The following is a 23,062-nucleotide window of genomic DNA, read 5'->3' as shown; positions in this document are numbered from 1 at the left end:
TTTTAATGCTCAGATGGAATATAACATAAGAACCTATCAACATCACAGAAATGTTATCTTAAAGAGCATATGAGAGGATAGCAGAGGCTGTGATTCACACAGAATCAGTTAATCAGTTGAGCCATGATATAAATTGGACCTTCATCTCAGTCAGTCTGTGAGAGAATCTTAATTGATTTCATAATTTTAGCAAGGGTTGCAGGAGTGTAACCCGGTCCCATCTGGCGCTTATCAGAGGTTGACCTGGTTTTGATGAGCCACGTTAGCTCCTGCGGGCCCTCGTGTTCATGCTGACACAGGGCTGTGGAAGAAGGCCACAGATCAGTGTAACAACTATGGCCTATGGCCCAGTCTACCCTCTAATTGTTTTTTTTAAAGTTTGCTTCTTCTAAAGGAAATTCTCTGCAGTTGCATAAATATTCCACTGCCCAGACAGGATCTAAGCTTGGTTAGCTCTGCAGGTGGTCACCCAACCACCAACAAAGCTCTTTTGAAGCCGCTGACCAGGTGACAAAGGAATTTATGCGTCTGCCGAAGGAGTGTATTCAAGCCCGTCTTCTCGGAGCCCGAACAAATGGCTCCAATGATTTGGAATACACAAACGACTGATCAGAGGAATGTTCATGACTTCTTACCAATCACAAATGATATTCTGGTGTCTCGCCCTTCCAAACGGGCACTCTTGGAACGTCTAGCACCGTCAAGTGGTGAAACTTGGAACTATCCTTAGTGACAATTCATATAAATGACCGCATTTCACACATTTATACCATGATAATTCTTGACAGATAACTGAACTACGAATGATTCATGTTATGTCTTTGTGTGTATGAACATCCTATTTCATTTGTACTCCATAAAGAATGAAAGATAATCAATATCTTTCAGTTCAGTCAGATTAGACAAGTAGAAGTTACCTCACAAGTTAGTTTATGATGCATTAATTACGATGTGTGTTAAGCGGGTTGTGTGGGAAAACTGATTTGCCAGACTGACCAAATTTAATGCCAAATTATTAATCCCTTTAATAATTTTTTTTAAAGTCTGCGCGAGCGAACAGAAGGGTGTGCCACCACCTACTGAAGCCCCGCCCATAGACTTTAAAAAGACGAGGGGACCCCCTCGCTTGCCTCTTCCAAAACTCTCTTCCAACATCATCATCCTCAGGCTAACGACCTGCAAGTGTCCCAGCCTGCTCGAACTCTTTGTTCCAAGAAACTTCCCAACCACGTGGCCTTTTTTTCTTTCTGGCAGCAACCGTTGCCGAGAGCAGACACTCGCTCCACGCCACGCCAAAGCAGGTGCAAACTGTAACGCTGACCCCAAAGACTCTTTTACTCCCTTTTTTTTCTTTTTTTTTTCTCTTCACCATCGGTTATTGCCCGCCAGCGGCGAGCTCAGCGGACCCGGGGTACACTTGCTACGTACCGCCGGACTCAAGGTTGTGCACCTAAGCCGCTCCGCACCACCTGCTATTCGGTGGCGCCCCGCCGCGGTGCTGGCTCACCTTCAACGGCTGGCCTTCCCCGTACGCAGGCGCGTAGCGGACCGAGCTCCAACACCTGGAGTCGGACAGCTGTCCGGCAGAACCAACCTTGCCGGAGAATCAACCTCGCCGAGTCGCCGACCAATCAAGGGACGCGCCGCGCAACTACGTCAGCCCCCGAGTGGCTTCCTTGCTCACCTGTGGAATAGCCCTTTTTTTTTTTCTTGCCTTTTGGAACGAACATTGACTATTTTTCCCCCTTTTTCACAAGACTTTTCTGCTCATTCGACGCAAACGATTCTCGTAAGTGTGCGTTTGATTTCCCCAAATCGATACCACTGTGTGCAACTTACGTTTGAAACATATCACAGATCTGGCAGGTCAAATTTCTCTTTTCCCTGTTTCCTTATTCATTCTCATTCCTTCCTTATTTTCATTAGCTTTATTTTATTTCTTTTCTTCTGACGGTAGAATAGTTAGATAGGCAGTGTTTTGATTCTGTAGTGTAGCAATCGTGAATAAATGCATGTTTTATTAACTCTATTCCGCCTAAGTCATCTGTGTTTCCGAGTGGATTATTATTCTTTTGTTAGTACAACGAACCACTGAATATCGAGTGTGGCGACTTTAGATTATAAATGACTGATGAAGGAAGGATTTTGGTCGTTGTTTGCTCCTGTTAACCCAAAGCAAAACCAACGTGGTGCCCCTAAAGGTTATCGAGGTAAATATAATTTACCTCTGTAACGTCCAGATTATTAATTCGTCCAAAAGACGACCCAATTATCGCTACATCAGTCTTGTCCCAAACATCCTATTGTTGCACCTGCCCACCTGCTGGCAAACAAATGTTCCTTCTCCTTCGTTCACTTGGTCCTCTTTCCTCCATTGCACAAAAAAAAAAGCGCTTCCGGGCATGTTTTGTCCTATTAAAAAAATAATTATCTCCCTAATTCCCAATTATTATGCAATGGACTTATTTAAAAAAGGAGATTTTCCCAATTTTTGTGGTGCAAGCAGGGGATGAATTTGAGTGTGACTCTCTCTCTCTCTCTCTCTCTCTCTCTCTCTCTCTCTCTCTCTCTCTCTCTCTCTCTCTCTCTCTCTCTCTCTCTCTCTCTCTCTCTCTCTCCCCCCTCCGCCGCAGCGAGGGGGGGTCCGCCGCTCGGATGAAGTGGCGAGGGAGAGCGCGCCGTGAGGCTGTCATGTAAGCCGTCTCCTCCGGGGCACAGCGCTTCCTGCCTCAGGTAGAAGTTTTCTCAGTCTTCTCAGTGTTCCCGCTGCCGAGGTGCCGCACACTTCTCTCCGTGAAGGCGACGCCACTCTGCCAAGCTGCAGAAATGGAGAAGGTAAGGTTGTTGATTGCATTGATGATTAGTTTTGCTGTGTGGTTTGTTGCTTCGGTGTTGCACATGCAAGCTTTTTTGTTGGTTTTTACGGTATGTTTTTGTTGGCACTCCTAAATGCAGAAGGATTTACTTTTCTATAAAATGATCTAACATGCTAATTTGTGCTCATTAGCCTTGGTTCTAATATGTTTATCCTCGATGACAAGAAATTGATAAGACTCACAATGTTTGTTCTCCTTTTCCTCCCTTCATCAGAGTTGCTCAGAATGCTCAGAGATGACGCTTGCACAGAGCTTGTGCACACTCTGCAACAAGTGGTTGTGTTACCAGTGCACAGATGTGCATCAGCATCAGAGAGCTGCAGTGTCATCCCAGTACACAGACCTGCACGACCAGCAGAGGCCTGAACCGCCCCAGAGAGGATCCGGCTCCCTTCCGACGACTACGCCAGGCAAGTGTGCTTTCATTGAGTCTTTATGTGACTTTTCTTTGCTGGCCCATCTGATACTGCTCTGCCTTTTTTTTTTTTTTTTTTTTTTTTTTTTTTAATGATCCAGTTATCAATCAGCCAGCCAACATCTCGATGATGTACTTTAAATGCTAGATGTCTTTCACTTAAAAAAGTTGATGTACAGCGGATTTACTCTTCACTACACTTCCTCTGATGGCCGCAGTATGTTTTCCATCTTAGCCAAAATCTGTCAGCCGACACAATTCATTAGAAGCAGACAAGGCAAGGCAAGGCAAGTTTATTTGTATAGCACATTTCATACACAAGGCAACTCAGTGTGCTTTACACAAGGAAAGAAAACACATAAGCATCAAGAAACAGTAGTTAACATTGAGAGGAAGAAAAATAAATGAAAATAGGTTTCAAAATTTACTAAAAAGAACATACAATAACAATCTTAACATTATTCAACAAACTTTAAAACCTTTAACATAAGGAAGTTTAAAATAATAATAAAAAAAACACTTAATTAAAGCTGTTTAAAAGTCCCTAATCAAAGGTATCTGAAAAAAAGCAAAGTTTTTAACCTGGATTTAAAAGCATTTACACTCGGGGCTGACTTCACTTCTGTTGGTAGCCTATTCCATCTGTGTGCAGCATAACAGCTAAATGCAGCTTCACCATGTTTGCTTCGAACTCTGGGTTCCACTAGTTGGCCCAAGTCTGTAGATCTCAGAGCCCTGCTGGGTTTGTACTCAATCAGCATTTCTTGGATATATTCAGGACCCAAACCATTTAGTGATTTATAGACGAGTAGCAGAACTTTAAAATCGATTCTACAGCTGACTGGGAGCCAGTGTAAATCCTTAAGTACTGGAGTAATATGTTCTGATCTCTTTGTTTTGGTCAGAACTCGAGCTGCAGCGTTCTGAATGAGCTGCAATTGTCTCATGTTCTTTTGAGAGAGTCCAGTCAGAAGACCGTTACAGTAATCTAGTCTACTGGAGATAAAAGCATGGATAAGCTTCTCTTGGTCTGCTTGAAGCATGCAATCCTTCAGTCTGGATATGTTTTTCAGCTGGTAAAATGCTGTTTTAGTGATAAATTTAATATGATTGCTGAAGACAAAGGTGCAAGCAGCTGCGACGTCACTTCCGGTCTGGAGCTGAAGACGATTTTGCCGAACGAACATTGCGGCCCCCATACGTTGATGAATTATTCATCTAATTCTTATTCCACTAATGCAATATTAATCAGAGTAAATAGTGTTTTGACTTGTGCTGGCATGTGTAGTCTTGCTTTAAAATGTTTGGGTTTGGTTCCCCTTTAATAGAAATGCTCAAGAAAAAGTAACATGTATGTTTCATTAGAACCACCCAAATAAGTACAATTTATCCAAAAAGTTACTGAAGTAAAAGTAATGGCGTAAATATAACTTGTTATCAGCACGTACTTATATATCAATGGACTGTCAATTGGCACCTGACAACATGATGTGGAAAAATGTTTGAGAAGCACCCGGAGATATACCATTCTATAGAAAATTGTGTTTTTCTCAGTGATAATGAAATGTACCGGTACATGTAGCACTTCTTCCAGACTCATTGGTACAACTGTGTGTCACACATGGTGGTATTTTGGCCATAGAGGCAGAAAATAATGTGAAAATGCTGGGAAAAATCAAATGTATTCAAGTTAGGCGGGCTTCAGTGAATCGCAACGTAAGATGGCCGCCCTTTTCCCATTCTCAAGTAAATAAGTGAGTACAAATACTTGAAAAACTATTTTCTTAATCATTGGACTCCACTTTAGTAATTCCATGCTTCAATTAATGCCCAAGTCTATTTATCCAAGTTATTGTCAAAGTAAACATAAAACAAAGTATTACCCTTAGTGCATTTCAAACAACCACATATATTTGCCTTAGTAAAAGTTATACTCCCTAAAGAGTAACAAAAAATGCAAAACACCATAGATGGGCTAACAAACATCCGTGTCACGGTATTTGAACCCTAAGCAATTTGAACACAAATGTGCAGCAACACACGTAAACAGACTCAATACTCACAGGCATATATTCTTTATCCTCCGCAAAGAACAAATCCCATTAAGACAGCTTAATGAGTAGTGAGACTCTCCATGTACAGTACTGTATATTACTGCCCTCAGGTGGTCAAAGTGTGCACGCCAGAAGTAGTAGTAAAAACTAAGGGTGTCACGATTTCGATTTTTTATCGAAATCGATCGAAATTACGTCACGATTTCGAGCATCGAAATAGAAGAGAGGACACACGATTCGATGCCCCCCCCCCCCCCGCGCCCGCCGCCACCGCCGCCACCGCCGCCACCGCCACCTCCCAGGAAAGCAAATGAGACGCAGCCATTCAGCTACTAGCTAACGGCACTTGTTAGCTGACTTCTCCTGCAGTCATGATGGCAAGCGCGGACAGACACAGCAATGGTGCTTCAAGCCGCTCCCGCTTCTCTCGTCACCAGTTTGGAAACATTTTGCGCTCCCGGTGAGTTATGTCGACAACGTTCACGTTGTCGATAAAAAAGACCACAGTTGCAAGATATGCTATGTGCGCGTACTGTACTCGGCCACGGTGTTACGCCCGGCTCGTCAAGGGGAAGGGAAGTAACACAATAACAGAAAATATAGAGTAGATAAACACGGGTCGACTTTAACATCTGAGTAGTTTTAATTGAAATTTCAGGCAGGGGTTTGACAAGGGAGTGAAAGTGGAAGGTGAACAAATAATAACCGCATTTGACAGAACTGACAGAACGGAGGAGAAACAACAATAACCAATAGGGGTATAATACACGGATACACAATAGCGTCGCGCTGGCACAGTCGTCCAATCGGAGTGTCGCGCTGGCACAGTCGTCCAATCGGAGTGTCGCGCTGGCACAGTCCTCCAATCAGAGTGTCGCGCTGGCGCATTCAAACTGAAGTACCATTATACGGGCACCAGCCGACACAAACACACACATACATACTAGGGGAGCGGAGCCGGCGGCGGGCCCGAGCCGCCAGCTGTAACAACGGGAAACACGACAAACATGACGGGACATTTACGCAGGCATCACAAAGATTTAGATTTATCAAATTCAACTAGAAGTGGGAAAACAACGGTCCAACCAACTATTTCATCCTCATTTACAGTGAAACTTCCACACACTTCAGCTCGCGCGAAACGCCAGATCCATAGGTCTATTTATAGCAGCAGACCTGCAGCCTTGGAAAACGCTGGATTCAAACATTTAATTAGTGTACTTGAACCACGCTACAGTATGCCCAGCAACTGTAAATGTTGGGATATAGTTTGTTCAGGCTGTATTTGTTCCATGACTTTGGATACAATATATTTTTTGTTGTTGTTGCACATTGCACATTATTTTAAGAGGAACGCACAGCACACTGTTGTAACCAAAAACAGTCAATAGATGGCAGGCACCCACTGTGACTTTTTGTTTTTGTTTTTTTATTTTTTATTTTACACTTCAGTAAGAACAAGACGGTTAACTTTATATTGTAAATAAATTCTTTGAATTTGATCATTCCTGCCTAATGTCAATTATCATATATTACATAAATTTACACAAAAATAATATGGAAATTGCATCACCTATATGTAGCCGATCTTTTGAAATAAGATTTACTGTACAATGAATAGAACCAATGATCATAGACTAGCCTTAGCCTACAGAAGCATATGCCTCTGTTCTAAAGTGGGGGAGCGGAAAAAAAAAAAAAAAAAAAAAAAAAAAATCGAAAAAAAAATCGAATCGTGACCCCAAAATCGAAATTTAAATCGAATCGTGGAGTTGGCGAATCGTGACACCCCTAGTAAAAACGTGGCAAAATGCTGATTACATTACATTCTAAAAGGGTTAATAATACATTAAGTGCTATTTTTCTTAATAAAAACACAAAGGACTTACTTCAAATACACCCCATGCCATTATTTAAGGAAATGTGGTATGCCTTTTAGTAATAGCTGCAAATGGTTCCTGAAGGTCGCTATTTTCATCACACATTTATTCGACTAAGTGTCCCAGATTTGTAAAGAGGCTGTAAGATTTCATTATTTGCTAATATTAGCTTGCCGCTATTTAAAGAGCCTCAAGTGGAGTGGAAGCTTTTGTAGACCACTCGTTTGTCCTATGCGCTCGTTCATGGTGAGGCTTTACTGTGAGTAGGTGAAGAGTGATAATATGTGAAGAGTGAGAAGAGCTGGCAGACAGGATGTGGTCAGTCACATTGGGTTTGTGAACGCTGAACAACGCTGCACTGGTAAGCCACATACTGTAAGTGTGAGGGGGTCGGCCAAGGTGAGGCGGCCAACAGAGAGCGGTGAGGCTGTGTTCGGCACTCTCCATGCTGACCTATTTACAAGTGTTTGAAAGATATTTTAGAGTGCAGTTGGCTGTTACATCAATGAATCGATTGGACAGCACGGAATATTGTGCTCACTTTCTTTATCACTCAGATTGCTCTTGCTCTGTTCGAGTCCAACGTAAAGAGCAGCCGGAATTCATGCTGTCTGATGGTCTGCAGCAAAGTATAGTATGCAGTGTCATCTATCATACCTGCCCTGTAAAAAAGTTGCATCGTATGGCATCAGTTTCAGGTTGTCTGAAAGCTTTAGGAAGTATTTATGTAGAGCACACTACTGTGAGAATGTTAACACCAATTATAACTCACCTGCTCCACATTCACACGTTAGTACCTTGCAACATTAACGAGTCACTTGACACCAGGGAGGGAAAATGGCTAATTGGGCCTAATTTGGCATTGTATCCGCACAAGTTTCTTACCATTTAGGCAGTTCGTCCACACGGTGGCTCAGTTTCGGAGCTTGAAACCGATCACTTTTGAAACCTGGCTCCAGAGTGGAAAGATTTCAAAACGCGCAGGATAGCTACTCCTCCGGTGATGACGTAATTCTCCCGTGACTGCACCCCAGACTGCCAGTCTGTCAACAACAATGGCGGATAGCCGTGTCGTTGTCGTTTTCTGCAACCTCCTTAGCTTGTTTATGCTTTTACAGCAAAATGTTTTGCGTGTTGTGTTCGTCTCACTGATCTGTATATATTACTGGATGGCCCATACACGTGCAAGCCGTTGAAGCCACAGGGCAGCCATTTTACTCCTCCCATCTCGCAAGCAGATTATTGAGACCCCCTTTTCTTTTATTGCTCAGTTCCTAGACCCCAATATTAGATTTGGCAGATGCATCTTTTGTTAAATTACAGTTATAATTCTTTCATAAAAAATATACAAGTTTCCTCCTGTAAACATCATTAAGCATATAATTCATACCTGTATTTAAGTTGTAAAATGTCAGAGGTCCTCTTGTTTATGTTTAACAAATTTAAAACATCATAAATCAGGCTGAAGCGTTTCTTGGGAGGAGTAATATGGCGTCCTCACAGCTTCTTCGCTGATTCTTCTTCTACGCTTTCCGTTAATTCCCTATGGCAAAGCTACAGCGCCACTCCGGACTTAGCATATACATTGCAGCTGTTAAACGTCCTAGTCGTATTCTTTTGGACACTTGCATGTCTTGAGATGGTTCTGTCTGTACAAGATTTGTTTGAGGAACAAAGCCAGCTTTGCTTCCATGTGAAGAGGGCCTTAGATACTGTAAGACCCTGTAAAGTGATCTCAGAGATTTATTTCTCGAGAAGCTAATATATGAACTATCCATCCATCCATCCATCCATTTTCTTGACCGCTTATTCCTCACAAGGGTCACGGGGGGTGCTGGCGCCTATCTCAGCTGGCTCTGGGCAGTAGGCGCGGGACACCCTGGACTGGTTGCCAGCTAATCGCAGTATATGAACTATGTAGTACTCAAATGTGGAGATGCATCCATCCATCCATCCATTTTCTTGACCGCTTAATCCTCACAAGGGTCGCAGGGGCTGCTGGCGCCTATCTCAGCTGGCTCTGGGCAGTAGGCGGGGGACACCCTGGACTGGTTGCCAGCTAATCGCAGTATATGAACTATGTAGTACTCAAATGTGGAGATGCAGTGTGGAAATTTTTTTGTCCATATTTAAAATATGTATTTTTGTCGTAGATCTGGTTAGGAAGTGTGTAGTCCTCTGCCCAGCAGCACTGATGAAAAAAATGTGGCCCCTTCCAGGATTAAAGTTGCTCATCCCTGATCTCCAAAGACAAAGAAAAAACACAATTTTCCCATAGAAAATATTTTTTGCTATGCGCATATGTGCCTAATGAAGCGCCTCCTCAACATGCATCCACACCTGTTGCAGAAATGCTGCTGCTTGGTACATGCCGAGTTGTCTGCATGAGTCACCTGTTTTCTAATTCCTGTTGCATATTATCTTTTATTATTATTATTATTTTTTAGGCACAGGGTCGTATCCTTGTTCCCTCCTCATGTGCCACTCTCATAGACAGCAGGCCCTGGAGCTGCTTTGTGAATCATGTGACCTCCTGTGCTGCAGCAGCTGTCACCTGTCCTCCCACAAAAGCCACAGGTCAGTCTTCTCACACGCACAAGGACACAGCAAAGAAGGGCTTAGTGCAGGTTAAAAAGTTCCTTGTCACTTTTATCATTAGTATCTGCATAAACACTACCCTTGGCTCGCCTTACATCTATTCAGTATTCATATGCTTTTGTTTTTTCGATGATTTTACAGCACAGTACTCGGCTCTAAGGTCACCTGCATCCCGGGAGAAACACATTTCCTTCTGGCGTTGTTTATTCATGAACTTCTCCTGCGGTGACTGCTGTGAATGCTACACCTAATGTGTGCAGGGTGGTGCAGATTGGGAAGGCTCTCCAGGATCAGCGGTGGCTCTTTGAAAGCTTAATGGTACAGGTGGAAGAGAGGAGGTCTGCAGTGGAGAACAACGCAAAGCAGATAGAAGACAGGTTGGTTCGGGTCAAAAGAAATCCGTGTGGCATTGTGTTCACTTGGGTGTTATACTGTGGCAGCGAAAATTTAACATGACAAATGCATTTATCTGCACTTATGAGACAGTTAACTCATTTGCTCCCCAAAACGTATAAATGCGTTCTATTTTAAATATTACCATGCTTCCCAAAGACGTATTATACGTTTTGTTTTGTTTTTTAATTGTTTTTTTTTGTATGCTAGAGCATACAGGAGGTTTTGATGCAGCCTCTGAAATGAGGAGAATGCTTGAGGCAATGTTAGTTATTACAAACAGCCAGCAGGTGGCAGCAGAGTATAAGAGATCACCCAGGGCTATGTTGCAAAAGGCTCTTTTCCCAACTGCTTTAAACAGATTTGTGAATAATAATGAAACTTAGCTATATTCTAATGCTAATTGCTGCAAAACAGAAACAGATCGAAATATATATGATGAAAGAAGAGACTCTTTCTTTTGCAAGGTTCCACGTTTTTATAGCAATAGAACACAATATTCTGTGAACCTTTAAAAATCAGTCACAATCCAGTAAAAAAGCCGGGAGCGAATGGGGTTGCTTCAGTGAAAATGTCTGAGAATGAATGAGTTGATTAATCTAATGAGTTCCATTTCAAGTGCTCTATTGCAAAGGTCCATTTTCATTAAGATGTACCACAATTAAACAATCTGGTGTTGTTCGTGTTAGGGTACAGGGGCTGAGCCCTGTCGCGAAAAGGAAAAATTCATAAGCAAATTACGGACAGCCAGAGAGGTTTGTAAAAGACAAGGCTATGGCCTGATTAAATGAAGCTCAAAGGTTTTTTTCCCAACTGAATTGTACAGATTATAGGTCACATTAATATTGGAAAATGTTTTTGAAATCCTTTAATTGTGTCTCATTTTATATATATCACACACTTGGCATTTGAACCGGGGAGTGTAAACCTTTTACATCCATTCTAATACTGGATATTGTGGCCTGTGAATTTATCTATGCAAGTGGGATATTTTTTTTTGTCCTGCTAGATGAGATTTAGTTCCCATTTTCTGTGTTTTTGTAGAGTTCACGGAGTCAAGATTGCACACAGGAAGGCTGAGAACCAGATTAAGATGGCAAAGATGATTATGATGAACGAGCTCAACAAACGAGCTAACCTATTAATAGAGCAACTGGAGGTAATTACGTTCTCCTTTTCTTTCCTCCTTATCTCTTAGTCAGTTAGCATTTGTACATGCATGTGTAAAGAATGTTATCAGTCCTGAAAGAAAGCAAACGAAAGCCTATAGTGCTCAACCAAATGATCTAAATACACCATGTATGGAGTGGAAGAGTCATTGATCGGTGATTGCTCCCTGCGGGCCAGCCGACACAAGAGACTGCACACATGTTATTGTTTCTCTGCAGAAAATCTCCGAGGACTACCAGCAGAGTCTGGAAGACCAGCTGCAGGGGGCGATAGAGACATGTGCCCAGCTGGACCACGTGCAGAAGTTCATCAATTGGGCAACGACACACCATTGCCGGGGCCCGGTGCTCTTCAGTAGTAGAATGGTACGCCGAAAGAAAAATATATTTTAATGTAGGTGCCTCTATCTGGACATGGTGAAACACTCACACTTATGCATTGACGGTAGAAAAAAAAAAATCCACCATTTCATTCATACAATACCATAGGACACTGCATCAGGTAATTGGCATATGCCATCACATTATTATTTATTCTTGCTTCAGGTTTCTCTGCAAATCCAACAATTGCTTGACTCATCACTGCAGTCTGAAAGTTGGAGTCCTGTGAAAATCAAGTTCAATTGGGATGCCAGCTACTGGACCAAACAGATATCCTCTTTAGGTAAGCTACTGGACCAAACAGATGTCCTCTTTAGGTAATATGCCAACAGGACGCCGACGATGATATTTCCTCACAAACCCAAAAGAGAAAAATATTCATTTTATTATTTACAATAATACTAGTGCTGTCAAAAGATTAAAATGTTTAATCTGTATAATCACACTTTTTAATTTTGATTAATCCCGATTAATCAGCTATTTTTTTCATTTATTTTATGTGTTATATTACTTGCATAATATAAAATACAAAATACCGTAATATTTTGACTAGCGCATTTTATTATGTCATTTGTAAACATTGATTAAATGCATGTATGCAATTGCATGCATGCGTGTATTGCTCAAAAGGTAACAGCATCATATCAATTGGGTGCAATTCAGCAATTATTAATTAATTAAATGTAAATTACTTTTGTTTTATCTAAAGTCCTGTTTCTTGGAACAACAGGCGTAGGAAATGCCATGCATTGACCTAATCACTGATCTGCGCAGCCTTCAATTGTAACCATCCGCGATTATGTTCAAGTCTCAAGTGCAGTAAAAAAAAGAAGTGTGATTAATATGCGTTATACGTGATTAATGCGACATTTTTCTGTGGTTTATTAATGCTTTAACTTTAACATCCCTAAATAACACATAAATGCTTTATTTCATAGTTAACTGTGGCTGGAAAGCAACTTGCAGTCTGTCACTAGAATGCACATGTGCATTGAATTCAATGATTGATCATTGCCAACAGGCAATTAGCCAACCCGTTTCCTCTCTTTGTAGCAATCCACTGCTTCCTTGACAATCATGCCATGTTTTTGTGTTGAAATAAAAAATAATACAGTGCAGTATATTGTCATTGTATGTGGAGCCCGATACAGGATCATAGATGTCCTGTTGCAGTGCGTCAGTAGTGCACTTCACCAACTGTATTTTTATTGCAATTTTCAAGTAGCTATGAAATTAACTTTATAGGTTGATTGCTTTGTTATCTTTGAATACAAATGAAATGTTACGGAGTGACTCCACATTTCTTGAGCTATTTTTATTGCTCTTTTTCCAGAAAATCACCTGATTGACCAGAAATTCAGCAGCTAATTTTCATGGGCTCTCACTCTGTTGTATTGGTGTGAAGATTTTTTTTTTTCTTTTTAATCCCAAGCAACGTGTTTTAAACACCTACGTCCATGTGGTGGTATTAACTGAATGACAAAAGTATGCTGCATGCATCTGACTGTAACTTTTCCCTACGCAGGCCAGCTGAGTGTGGAAGGTGGAAGCTGCTCCTACCCTCAGGGCTTGGCCTGTTCCACCGTTCTAAGGCCGCAGCCTATCACATGCTTGGCTCTGCCGTCCGTTTGCCACAGGGGACGAGAGTCAGCCTGTGGCTACCAGATGTGCTGTGAGCCCCAGGTGTGTTGCCTGCATGGCATCCCTTCTCAATCAGATCTGGACAAGAGGCAGCTTGGAGGCCCACTCTACAACTCCAGCTATGTTCCAACTGGCCCCGGGTGCCGGGTGCCGAGCAAACAGCTGCTGAGGTGCTGGGACCCGAGTGACTCATCTGCTTTGCAAACATCTTCGCAGTGTCCGTCGCCTCCATCGCATGTCCCCATCGTAGGACCAAACCAGATGAATTGCAGTCGTGGACCTGCATCACAACCACAAGCAAGCACCTCCGAGTCCCAGTCGCTTCCTGAAGCTCATCACCATCACCAGAAAGGGTCCCTTCCAGTTGGCAACGGTCAGCAGAGTGCAGACCAACCTCAGTCACGGCCGAGCCACGTCCCGTGTCAGGAGAAACTGTCAAGCAGTGCAAGTCTGCAGGAAGTACTCGGTGATCCGGTTGTGGAGCAAGACAATGCTGCTGACGAAAGCCTGGGCGAGAGATGCAGAGTGGAGGAGAATCATAGGCAAACAGTTACGACAGAACATGAGGAAACACAGCCCGACGGAGGTGGGAAGAGTCCCGTCCAACAACAACAGTTTCAGCTTTCTCCAGCAGAAGAGATGAGGAAAGAGCAGCGGAGAACCAGTCCTGCACCGATGCTGCGAGGTCAAACAAATGGCCGGGTGAGAGAAAGTTTTCCCAACCGTCATATGAAATCGACTAACTAAAATGGCACAATCCAAAGTTATTATAACAATATATTACATTATACAGATGATGAGTTCAGTGAGTTTATAATACTGTACAATCATACCACAATTTCCTAAGAATAATAGACCATTTTTTGCAAGAAAATTCTATAAAATTGTGCCCCCCCATCCCCTGTATTATACATGGATTGATGAAAATTATGAAATAAAGTTGCATTTTATAGATGTTTACCACTACCTAGAAGATGTAAAAACAAAAAGGGGGTAGAGGTATTTTCAATCCATGGTGACATTTACTGCCCAATGTTACAAATTTGTGTAATCTAAAGTGCCTTGATTTAAAAAAAAAAAAAAAATGCTTGAGCATGCACTGTTAGTAAGACTAGTCAAGCCAGTCGCTACAACTAGAACTGTGCGATACTTGAGATTTTGGTATTGATCGATACCAAGTAAACACTGGTGCCAATATTGCCGATACAGATACCAAGTACTTTTACGCTCATAAAATATATTATACTATTTTAAATCATTTGTCCTCTTAAATATTATTATTATTTTTTTTGCAAATGAGCTCTTTAGTAAAGATACAATACAGATACACACATTATCGATTCTATCGATACTTGGATCGATCTGCACAGCTCTAGCTGCAACAAGTTCATGAGATCCATGACGGAACACATAGCCAACATGGGTAGGTAACTTCAAAATAATCCATTCATTTTCATAACCGCTTACTCCACGGGAGCTACAGCCTAGCTAACATAGCATGACTTGGGTTGGAAATTTAAAAGACAACAAAAAAAAAAAAAAAAAAAACGAGCTTAGAATAAATTAAACATGACAAAATAACGCCATCCATCCATCCATCCATCCATCCATCCATCCATATTCTTCCGCTTATCCGAGGTCGGGTCGCGGGGGCAGCAGCTTTAGGAGGGAAACCCAGATTTCCCTCTCCCCAGCCACTTCAACAAGCTCCTCCGGCGGGATTCCCAGGCCAGCCGAGAGACATAGGGGCATATTCACTAAGAATGCGCTACGTCTGGTAATAGCGCGAAATATTGCACCACAACTGCACACGCAGTCTGCGCCCAGTTACCCACCTATTCACTAAGGATATTGCTCTAATCATAGACCGGCGCAAACACGCCCACAAAAATGACAGCTTGGAGCAAATTTGCACCTGATTTACCACACATAGCAATGGATTTGCGCCAACAAAATGGTTGTTATAGTAACAGTTGCGAGAAAGATGACATTATCAGAAAGCGATGTTGGACCGAGACTAAGCGTTTATAGCGCCATTAAGCTGTACAGAGCAGAGAGGACGACAACGACGTCATTCATTCATAAAGTACAAATTATTGTTGCAATCGTATTTTAAAAATATATTTTCAGAGGTTGGCGTGGGTGTACAGTATGCATCTGGCACATAAGAATGATCGATGCCTCCCTGTCATTGCCGATAAGCCCAGGTTACGTTATGTTGTCCTAAACAAAGACGGAAATATTTCTCTCTCTCTCTCTCTCTCTCTCTCTCTCTCTCTCTCTCTCTCTCTCTCTCTCTCTCTCTCTCTCTCTCTCTCGCTCGCTCTTCTCTCCTCTCTGCGTGATCAGCCGCGCATGTTGTGCGGCAAATGGCATGCACTGCATGCCGGAGATCGAGGTGCGTCAGGTTAATACATGCTTTCCAAAAACGTTATTTGCGTCACGCAAACTCGGTCTGGCTATTTGCGTTGACGTTAGTGAATTAGACGCTGCATATCAATGAGTCTCATTTGCATTGGGGTGGGCATATTTTGCGTCAAATGTATGCAAATTACCTAATTTACATACGCGCAAATAACACTGGCGCACCGTGACGCAATCTATTCGGCAGAGCACTTTGTGACGGATTTCCCCATCTGCGCGTGTTTAGTGAATTAGGCGCTCCCTAATTGCTCCATTTTTAACGGTTAGCGCGGTGCAAAGGCGACGCAAACCTTTAGTGAATAGGCCCCATAGTCTCTCCAGCGTGCCGGGGAGTAAATAACACTATTTAAGCACAAAACGTACTACCCATTGTAAAAGTCCCAGAACTAATGTCCAAAAATTACAAATAGGAGTCTATATACACGGTTGTCATCGCGTGAACTCAACTCTCCAGCGCAAACCCCCGTGGATATGGACATCTCGGTGTGAATTGCAGTCCGTGTGGATGCCGTACGGAAAACGCTCCGCGTCCTTTCCGCAATGTGTGAATTGGGTGTTATTTATGTTTTGAGACTTTATTAATTCAAATGAGTCACTGATAATAAACAATACCAGTAATTTGAGGGACACAAGTACACAAGTACAGAGAACAGAAAAATGCTTTTTAAGTTTGATTTTGGTTGGGAGGTGTATAATATTGGGGTGCATGTTATTTTAATTATGTAATTAATGATGTTTACCTCTTTAAAAAAAAACCTTGCAGAATCAAGACCAAATTTCATATTAAGCATTTAAACGCTTGCTGGCACAAAGGAAATTCTATTAAGCTAATACCTAAATAAATATGATGGTGGCAGCCAGGCGGTGACTGATTTACTTGGCTGACTTGTAAGCGAGAGCAAGATTATTCTATTTTAATTAAAATCCGCAAAGTCCTTTAACTAAAAACACACTATTTAATTTATTGCCAGAATGATCACTTCTCACAGCTGACAGCTTGCCTGAAAACAGATGGTACAACAGAAAATAGCTTCTGCTTTTATGAAGAAAGGATGACGGGAAAACAGAGTTTCTCATTTCACAGCAAAGCATCCAAGAATCTAGGAGAAAACAGTCCCGATTTGCTGCCAGTGGTTTGAGCAACCACAATAATTATCCCGCTAAAATTCCGCAGGATGCTTGATCACAAACGCAGGCAGAAACACAGAGATGCATTGTTTCTGTGTTACAGCCTGTGAATATGACATAAAACCACTTGAGCTTAATCATTTATGTACTTACCCTGCCATTAATGAGCCACTCGGGGAATAGCAGAAGTATCATTTCAGCTGCAGTTAACACCTCGAGATATACTCCTACACCACCATTTCATGTTCATGTTCATGTTTCATGTTCATGTTCTGAAGCAGTCACAATCCTTCATACGTCTTCTGAAGAGGTACGGATCAGGTGTTTTAATCGCATGATACTCAAGAGCAGGTGCTCCGTATCAGCCTGACCTCAATTTGGAAAGAAGGGTGTGTATAAAAAGCAAATCATTTTTCTAGTCTCCTGCTTACAGAAGCTGAAGACTCAGCTGAATCTTCAAAGAAGCTCGATGTGACGTCTGACTTACATTGCAATAGGAGAGCAGAGAGATGATTTGTAGTGTGACTATAAAGCACCGACATGAAGAAGAAAAATAAAGTTTGGCAGCACCAATTCCATTAGCAATAAAATATGTGTAAAAAATGTTATGTAATATTATAACATATCTTCAGCCTACAGTTATTGTATAATATCTTTTATTGTGGTAAAGGTGGTCTATCCAAGTCATGGTAATCCGCAAAGGCAAATGGGCTCTACATGATTAAGATTGTTCACCTTTAATACAAAAGTCTTCTTAAGTGTCTCTGTTGGGAGTGTCCCCTGGGGGTGGTCATAATTGGGTTGTTGGTGTTGTTACCAGGCATGTCTGGTGAAGGACCGTAGTAACCGGTTGTTCACGGGTGGCGAAACAGCTCTCTCTGAGCCCCACTTCCCATGGAATGATACAATCTTTTGCGGAGACATGTCAGGATATTACTGTAAGCAGATGATAGGTCACAACTCCACACAAGTAATACCAGTCGTTCTTCAAAGAGGATAAAGAATATATTCCTGAGAATATAGTTATATTATGTGTACCAACTTGTGTGTTCACATCTCTATGGCTTAAATGGTTATAGCACCACCACAGATGAAATTTAGTCTATGGTGTTACCCTTTCATTTGTGGTGTGACAGTAAATTTCTAATGGGAGTGGCAATAAGCAGCTTGAAGCCTCTTTTTTGAGGAATTGCTCACTTATTCCGTCAAGCTACTGCTTGTTGTGAAGTGAATTGAATCACCATACAGTACTCATATATTGAGTTTCCATTCACAGGTCAGAGCAAAAACTCACAAGGTCACTCGTATAATACCTCAACGCACCACTGTAATTCATGGCTCGTCTTTGCTGCTCATATTTCTTTCAACTTTACAACTCTAGCAAGAGCCCACTAGCGAGAAAAAAAGAAAACAAAACCTACCAGCTATTTCTTGCTTTGACTTTAATGAAAGCAACACACTACTCTCTCAATGAGGAATTAACATGTGCTAATTACTACTGTAACCAATCCTTTCATTGCATAAACAATTAAGAGTATGCAGCTGTGATTCTGAAGGACCACTTGCTTTGAATTAGTGCCAGAATCGGCTCTGAGTGATGTTTTTTGTTGTATGCTCATCGCTGCTGTTCATGACATGAACATGTGCACCTGTGCATGTGGCACAGCTTGAAACACTGTCGAGTTCTGCTCATTTGTGTTCCGCACAGAGATCCGCGTCCCTCGAGGTGCCCGTGACAGGCAACAATTGTGGCTCTGATGTGCAGCAGTGCAGACTCAACGCAAGTTCAGCGTGCGCTAGCGGAAAGAGATGTTGTCAGAGTACCCCAATAGAGTTAGCAGCCCCATCCGGCAGCTCTTATTCTGAAAGGCCAACAGGATTGACTCACAGCCATGATGTGGGAACTGTAAGCAAGGTAGTTATAGACATATAGTCAAGACCTAATCTCTGGAAAATGTTGGCACCATGATTAAAATTGAAATTGTGTATTACCAGGAAAAAGCGTAAAGTCTTGTAATGAATGCAATAGTGTTAATTTTATCCCCCATTTTAAAATTTAGTCTGCTTTAGTCCAGTTCCTGTCTGTCCCCAATGTCTGTGCATGTTGCACTTGCTAGCTGAAGATTTGAAAGGGAGTGTGTCGCTGTGACAGATTAATAGACAAGATTTTACAAAATCATATAATTTTCGACTCGTTTTTGTTCATAAACTAAAATGTCAATTTCGTCTCGTTTTGATTAGTCGATGAAAATGCATAATGATTTAGTCCCAGTTATTGTTTATTAATAAGGGTTTTAGTCTAGTCTAGTCTAGTTTTGGTACGGTGAAAAATGTGTGTTGATGATTTTTTTTAGTTTTTGTTGACGAAATTAACACTAGAATGCAAGCTTCCACACAAATATGGATTTAAGTTGAAGTGTCTGGAGGTCTTGAAACAGACTTTGTAATGTTGATTATTTTTTGTTTAGTATCCCAGTTCAGACTCCAGGCAGAGAAGAGCTTCAGATGGTGTTCTTTGCATTGTCAAGGAAACCTCAGCCGACGTAATCCCCAACAGAAGCCGACGGTCTCCATTACTTTCCTATAAAACTGAGCCAGGTGATGGCAAGTGATTACATTGTCATTTATATTTATAGCGTTTGGTGTGACCGGGTATTGAACCCACGACCTCCCAGTCTCAGGGTGGACACTCTACCATTTCGCCACTGAGCAAGTGATTACATGTTCGAATTATTTACACGACAACACTAATTATGCTATAAGCTCTATATCTACCTCCTTGTTAGACCCTTCATACCTAAACGATGTTCGTCTTGATGCCAAGGAAAAGTACAGCGTGTCAAGAAACGGTCAAAATGGGTATGTACAGCCATCCGTGGTATTTACGCAAGATGAGACGTTTTCAATTTTTACAGTTTTGTTATTCATGTTCCTGTGAAGCAACAGGGATTCAGAGAGAGGCTCTGGAAGAGCCAGAGTTCCAGTGGTTTGTCTCGAACGTCTGAAAGTTCTCATCTCTCAACTTCCTCCACATGGACGAAGGCAGAGCGACCCCTTACCTGCAAGCACGACAGAGAAGGATCGTGTGCAGCAGCAAACCTGGCACGATGTAACATACAAGGTGCGTCGAATATTGCAGAAAAGTAAAGCATGATCAAACTTCCAATAACCCATTGTTAACTCATTTGCTCCCAAAAACCTATAAATACGTTCTATTTTAAATATTACCATGGTCCCAAAGACGTATTTATACATTTTTTTTATGCTAGAACATACAGAAAGCGTTGATGCAGCCACTGAACTGAAGAGAACGCTTGAAGCAATGGTAGTTATTACAAAAACGGCCAGCAGGTGGCAGCAGAGGTATTAGAGGACAACCAGGGCTGTGTGATTTAAACAGATTTGTGAATAATGATGAAACTTTAGCTATATTCTAATGCTAATTGCTACAAAACGGAAACAAATAGAAATATACCTCTTTTCCCAATGAAAGACAAGACTCTAGTCTTTCTTTTGGTAGGTTCCATGTTTTTATATCAATAGAACACAATATTCTGTAGGCTCTGCAAAATCTGTCAAAATCCAGTAAAACAGCCGGGAGCAAAGGGGTAGTTTCAATGAAACTGACTGGGAGTGAATGAGTTAGTGTCATTCCCCTCTTTCAATCGAAACATCTGAAGATGATTGTCCTAATCCTTATAGGTTGTATCAAGAAGCCCCAATCCCCAGAAGACCCACTCAGTCACAGCATCACGGTCTCCAGACAATCGTCAGTGGCTCACGGTTGACAGTGAGCGGGACGCTCGTCCGAGGGCCAGCTTTCCCAAAGCGTCAACACTGCCACCTGATGACCCTCAAGATAATCACTTTGTGCTCGATTTTGACTCTGACTCTGACCCCAGGTCAGTCTCAGAAGAGGCTGTTGTTTCTCAAGTCGAACCGCAACTCGACTCTGATACATCACCAGAGCTCTCATCAGAGACAGAACTGGAAAGTCCCGGCAAGGGAAATGAAGTTCTGAAAATCTGCAGCAGGAACGGGTCTATGGGGGATTACGATCAAAGTCTTGATTGTGACGTATTTTCAGAATCAGCTTCAGGGGCAGGATCCGAGGACGGGCAAGAAGGACCGGACGCTGATGCAGACTCAGGCGCTGCAGGAACCGAGTCAGATGCCCAACCAGAAGTTGACGCCATGTTCCAGGTGGAAACGGATTCAGACCATTTGTCTGATCAGCATGTGGACTCTCAGGAGTCCGCAGAATCTGAACTTGACATCGAATCTGAGCATGAAACAACAGACGACCCTCAGCCTCTGCGTTCTGACCTTGACGAAGAGTACCCGATTGGACCTGGTCAGAGGCCACTTCTAATCGCAAACCCCGGCCTGCCGAGGAGGCCAGAAGTTGAGGATGACAGTGCGGAAATTGAGAGCGAGGACTTCTGCGCAGTGTGTCTGATCGGCGGGGAACTTTTATGTTGTGATCGCTGTCCAAAAGTTTATCATTTGTCATGTCACATCCCACCTCTGCTAAGCTTCCCTTCGTAAGTTTCAACGATTCTCTTGCTCGGAATGCACACGTCCACTGATTAACTGCTAATCTCCAAACCAATTGTTTATTTCTTGTCATCTTCAGGGGTGACTGGCTTTGCAGCCTGTGCAGAGATGTTGAGCAGCCAGAGGTTGAGTATGACTGTGAAAATAGAAGAACATCTGGGGGGCACACATCAAGACACGGCCTGTCTGCATGTGATCAGAGAGTAAGTAGCAAGTCCTTTTACAAACCGTCACTGCTTCTGCACATGCTCATTGGTGTTAATTATCTTTTAGAAATGTGAGAGGTTGACCCTCCTGATCCTCAATAACATCCTGAGTGCTCCCTTTCACGAGCCCGTCAGTCCACTTGTGAGTGCTTCTCATACTTCCTCTTTCATTGAAGCAACTGCTAGACAAAAGCCCGTCTCGTATTTTGTCCTTCAGGCATCAACATTCTCTCTTCGCTTATCCCACCTCTGTAAAAGGGCAACTGTGTCACATAGAAGTTGGTTCAGAATAAATATTTAGGTAATGTGACAAAAACAGAAATTTAAATAAAATACATCACAGTCTTGCCAGCAATAGATTATTAATTCTTTTACTGCCACACATGATCAAAAAACAAACATAAAAACACCCACAGTGGCAGCCAATTTCGAGCATTTTAACTAATCTTTCAAGGCAAACAGAATATTGTGTGCTTTTACTACATATACAATGTGGGTACCAAATGAAAGATCACATTCCATTCTTTCATTAGAAAAACAAAGTATGTTCTTTCCGTTCTTTAGTAATCACCACTTGAAAATAGGTCATTTGAGTGACATTAAGCGAAAATTGAAAAGATAAGGAGAAAACAAGCTTTTTGTAAAAAGATACATTTTCTCCACGTGACTTTGACACTAATATTTTTATAGTTTAGTGATGCTCTGCGAATTAGATTTGATGTGAAAAAGGATTTGATCACTCGTCATCATTGAAAATGTTCGATTTAATCAGATTCAATCATGTATCACTGTAATTCAATACACTGGCACCCCATTGAAAAGAGATACAATGCTGCCATCTGCTGGCCATAGTTAGTTGGTGTTTTTATTCCACAACCCATTGACCAGGCAGCGCTGCACTTAGATGTTGCACTTCCCATTGAAACCCCCCCCCAAAAAAAACAACAAAAAAAGTTGACGTCATTTAACGTTTATGGCAGCATACATCTTGATTTTACTAATCGTTATTAAACATTTTTGGCAGTCAAAGAGTTAAACATATCGATGTGTGCAGATCACTGCAGACAAGTTTTCCTGTCACCAATTGAAAGTTGATGAATTTGAAATCATTGGTGCAAAATATCAAATGTGAATGCTTGGTGGTGTAGGCTCGTCATTACTATCAGATCATCAAGAGGCCAATTGACCTGTCGGTCATCCGAGCAAGACTCAACAAGAGGAGCGCGCAACATTACAACTCACCTGATCAGTTTGTGGCTGATGTCTACCTCATGTTCCACAACTGTGCAAAGTTCAACTATGTAAGTTATGGCACATTAGCTTCTATTGTTTATGTTGTC

General features: G+C 42.0%; 1 protein-coding gene across 3 annotated transcripts in view; it reads left to right on the top strand.

Moving 5' to 3' along the window:
• The window catches only part of trim66 (tripartite motif containing 66), a 29,925-nt gene that overhangs the window by 3,603 nt on the left and 3,260 nt on the right, over positions 1–23,062 (top strand). The window contains exons 1-17 of one of the 3 annotated variants that reach the window (XM_077518364.1): positions 1,677–1,789; positions 2,634–2,835; positions 3,091–3,286; positions 9,673–9,802; positions 10,084–10,200; positions 11,261–11,375; positions 11,605–11,751; positions 11,932–12,049; positions 13,292–14,109; positions 18,668–18,874; positions 19,428–19,557; positions 19,746–19,818; positions 19,900–20,080; positions 20,662–21,503; positions 21,596–21,719; positions 21,790–21,864; positions 22,871–23,023. In XM_077518364.1, coding sequence (XP_077374490.1) covers positions 2,827–2,835; positions 3,091–3,286; positions 9,673–9,802; positions 10,084–10,200; positions 11,261–11,375; positions 11,605–11,751; positions 11,932–12,049; positions 13,292–14,109; positions 18,668–18,874; positions 19,428–19,557; positions 19,746–19,818; positions 19,900–20,080; positions 20,662–21,503; positions 21,596–21,719; positions 21,790–21,864; positions 22,871–23,023 — 3,435 coding nt within the window. In that variant the 5' untranslated portion in view covers positions 1,677–1,789; positions 2,634–2,826. Of the gene's footprint in view, positions 1–1,676; positions 1,790–2,633; positions 2,836–3,090; positions 3,287–9,672; positions 9,803–10,083; positions 10,201–11,260; positions 11,376–11,604; positions 11,752–11,931; positions 12,050–13,291; positions 14,110–18,667; positions 18,875–19,427; positions 19,558–19,745; positions 19,819–19,899; positions 20,081–20,661; positions 21,504–21,595; positions 21,720–21,789; positions 21,865–22,870; positions 23,024–23,062 lie in introns of those variants that run through there. The other 2 variants (XM_077518363.1, XM_077518365.1) reach the window with 2 other exon arrangements.

This window comes from Festucalex cinctus, chromosome 4 (assembly GCF_051991245.1).
Source record: "Festucalex cinctus isolate MCC-2025b chromosome 4, RoL_Fcin_1.0, whole genome shotgun sequence".
In the NCBI taxonomy this organism is placed as follows: Eukaryota; Metazoa; Chordata; class Actinopteri; order Syngnathiformes; family Syngnathidae; genus Festucalex; species Festucalex cinctus.
Note: the sequence above shows the minus strand (reverse complement) of the source record. Positions and strands in the feature narration are given on the sequence as shown.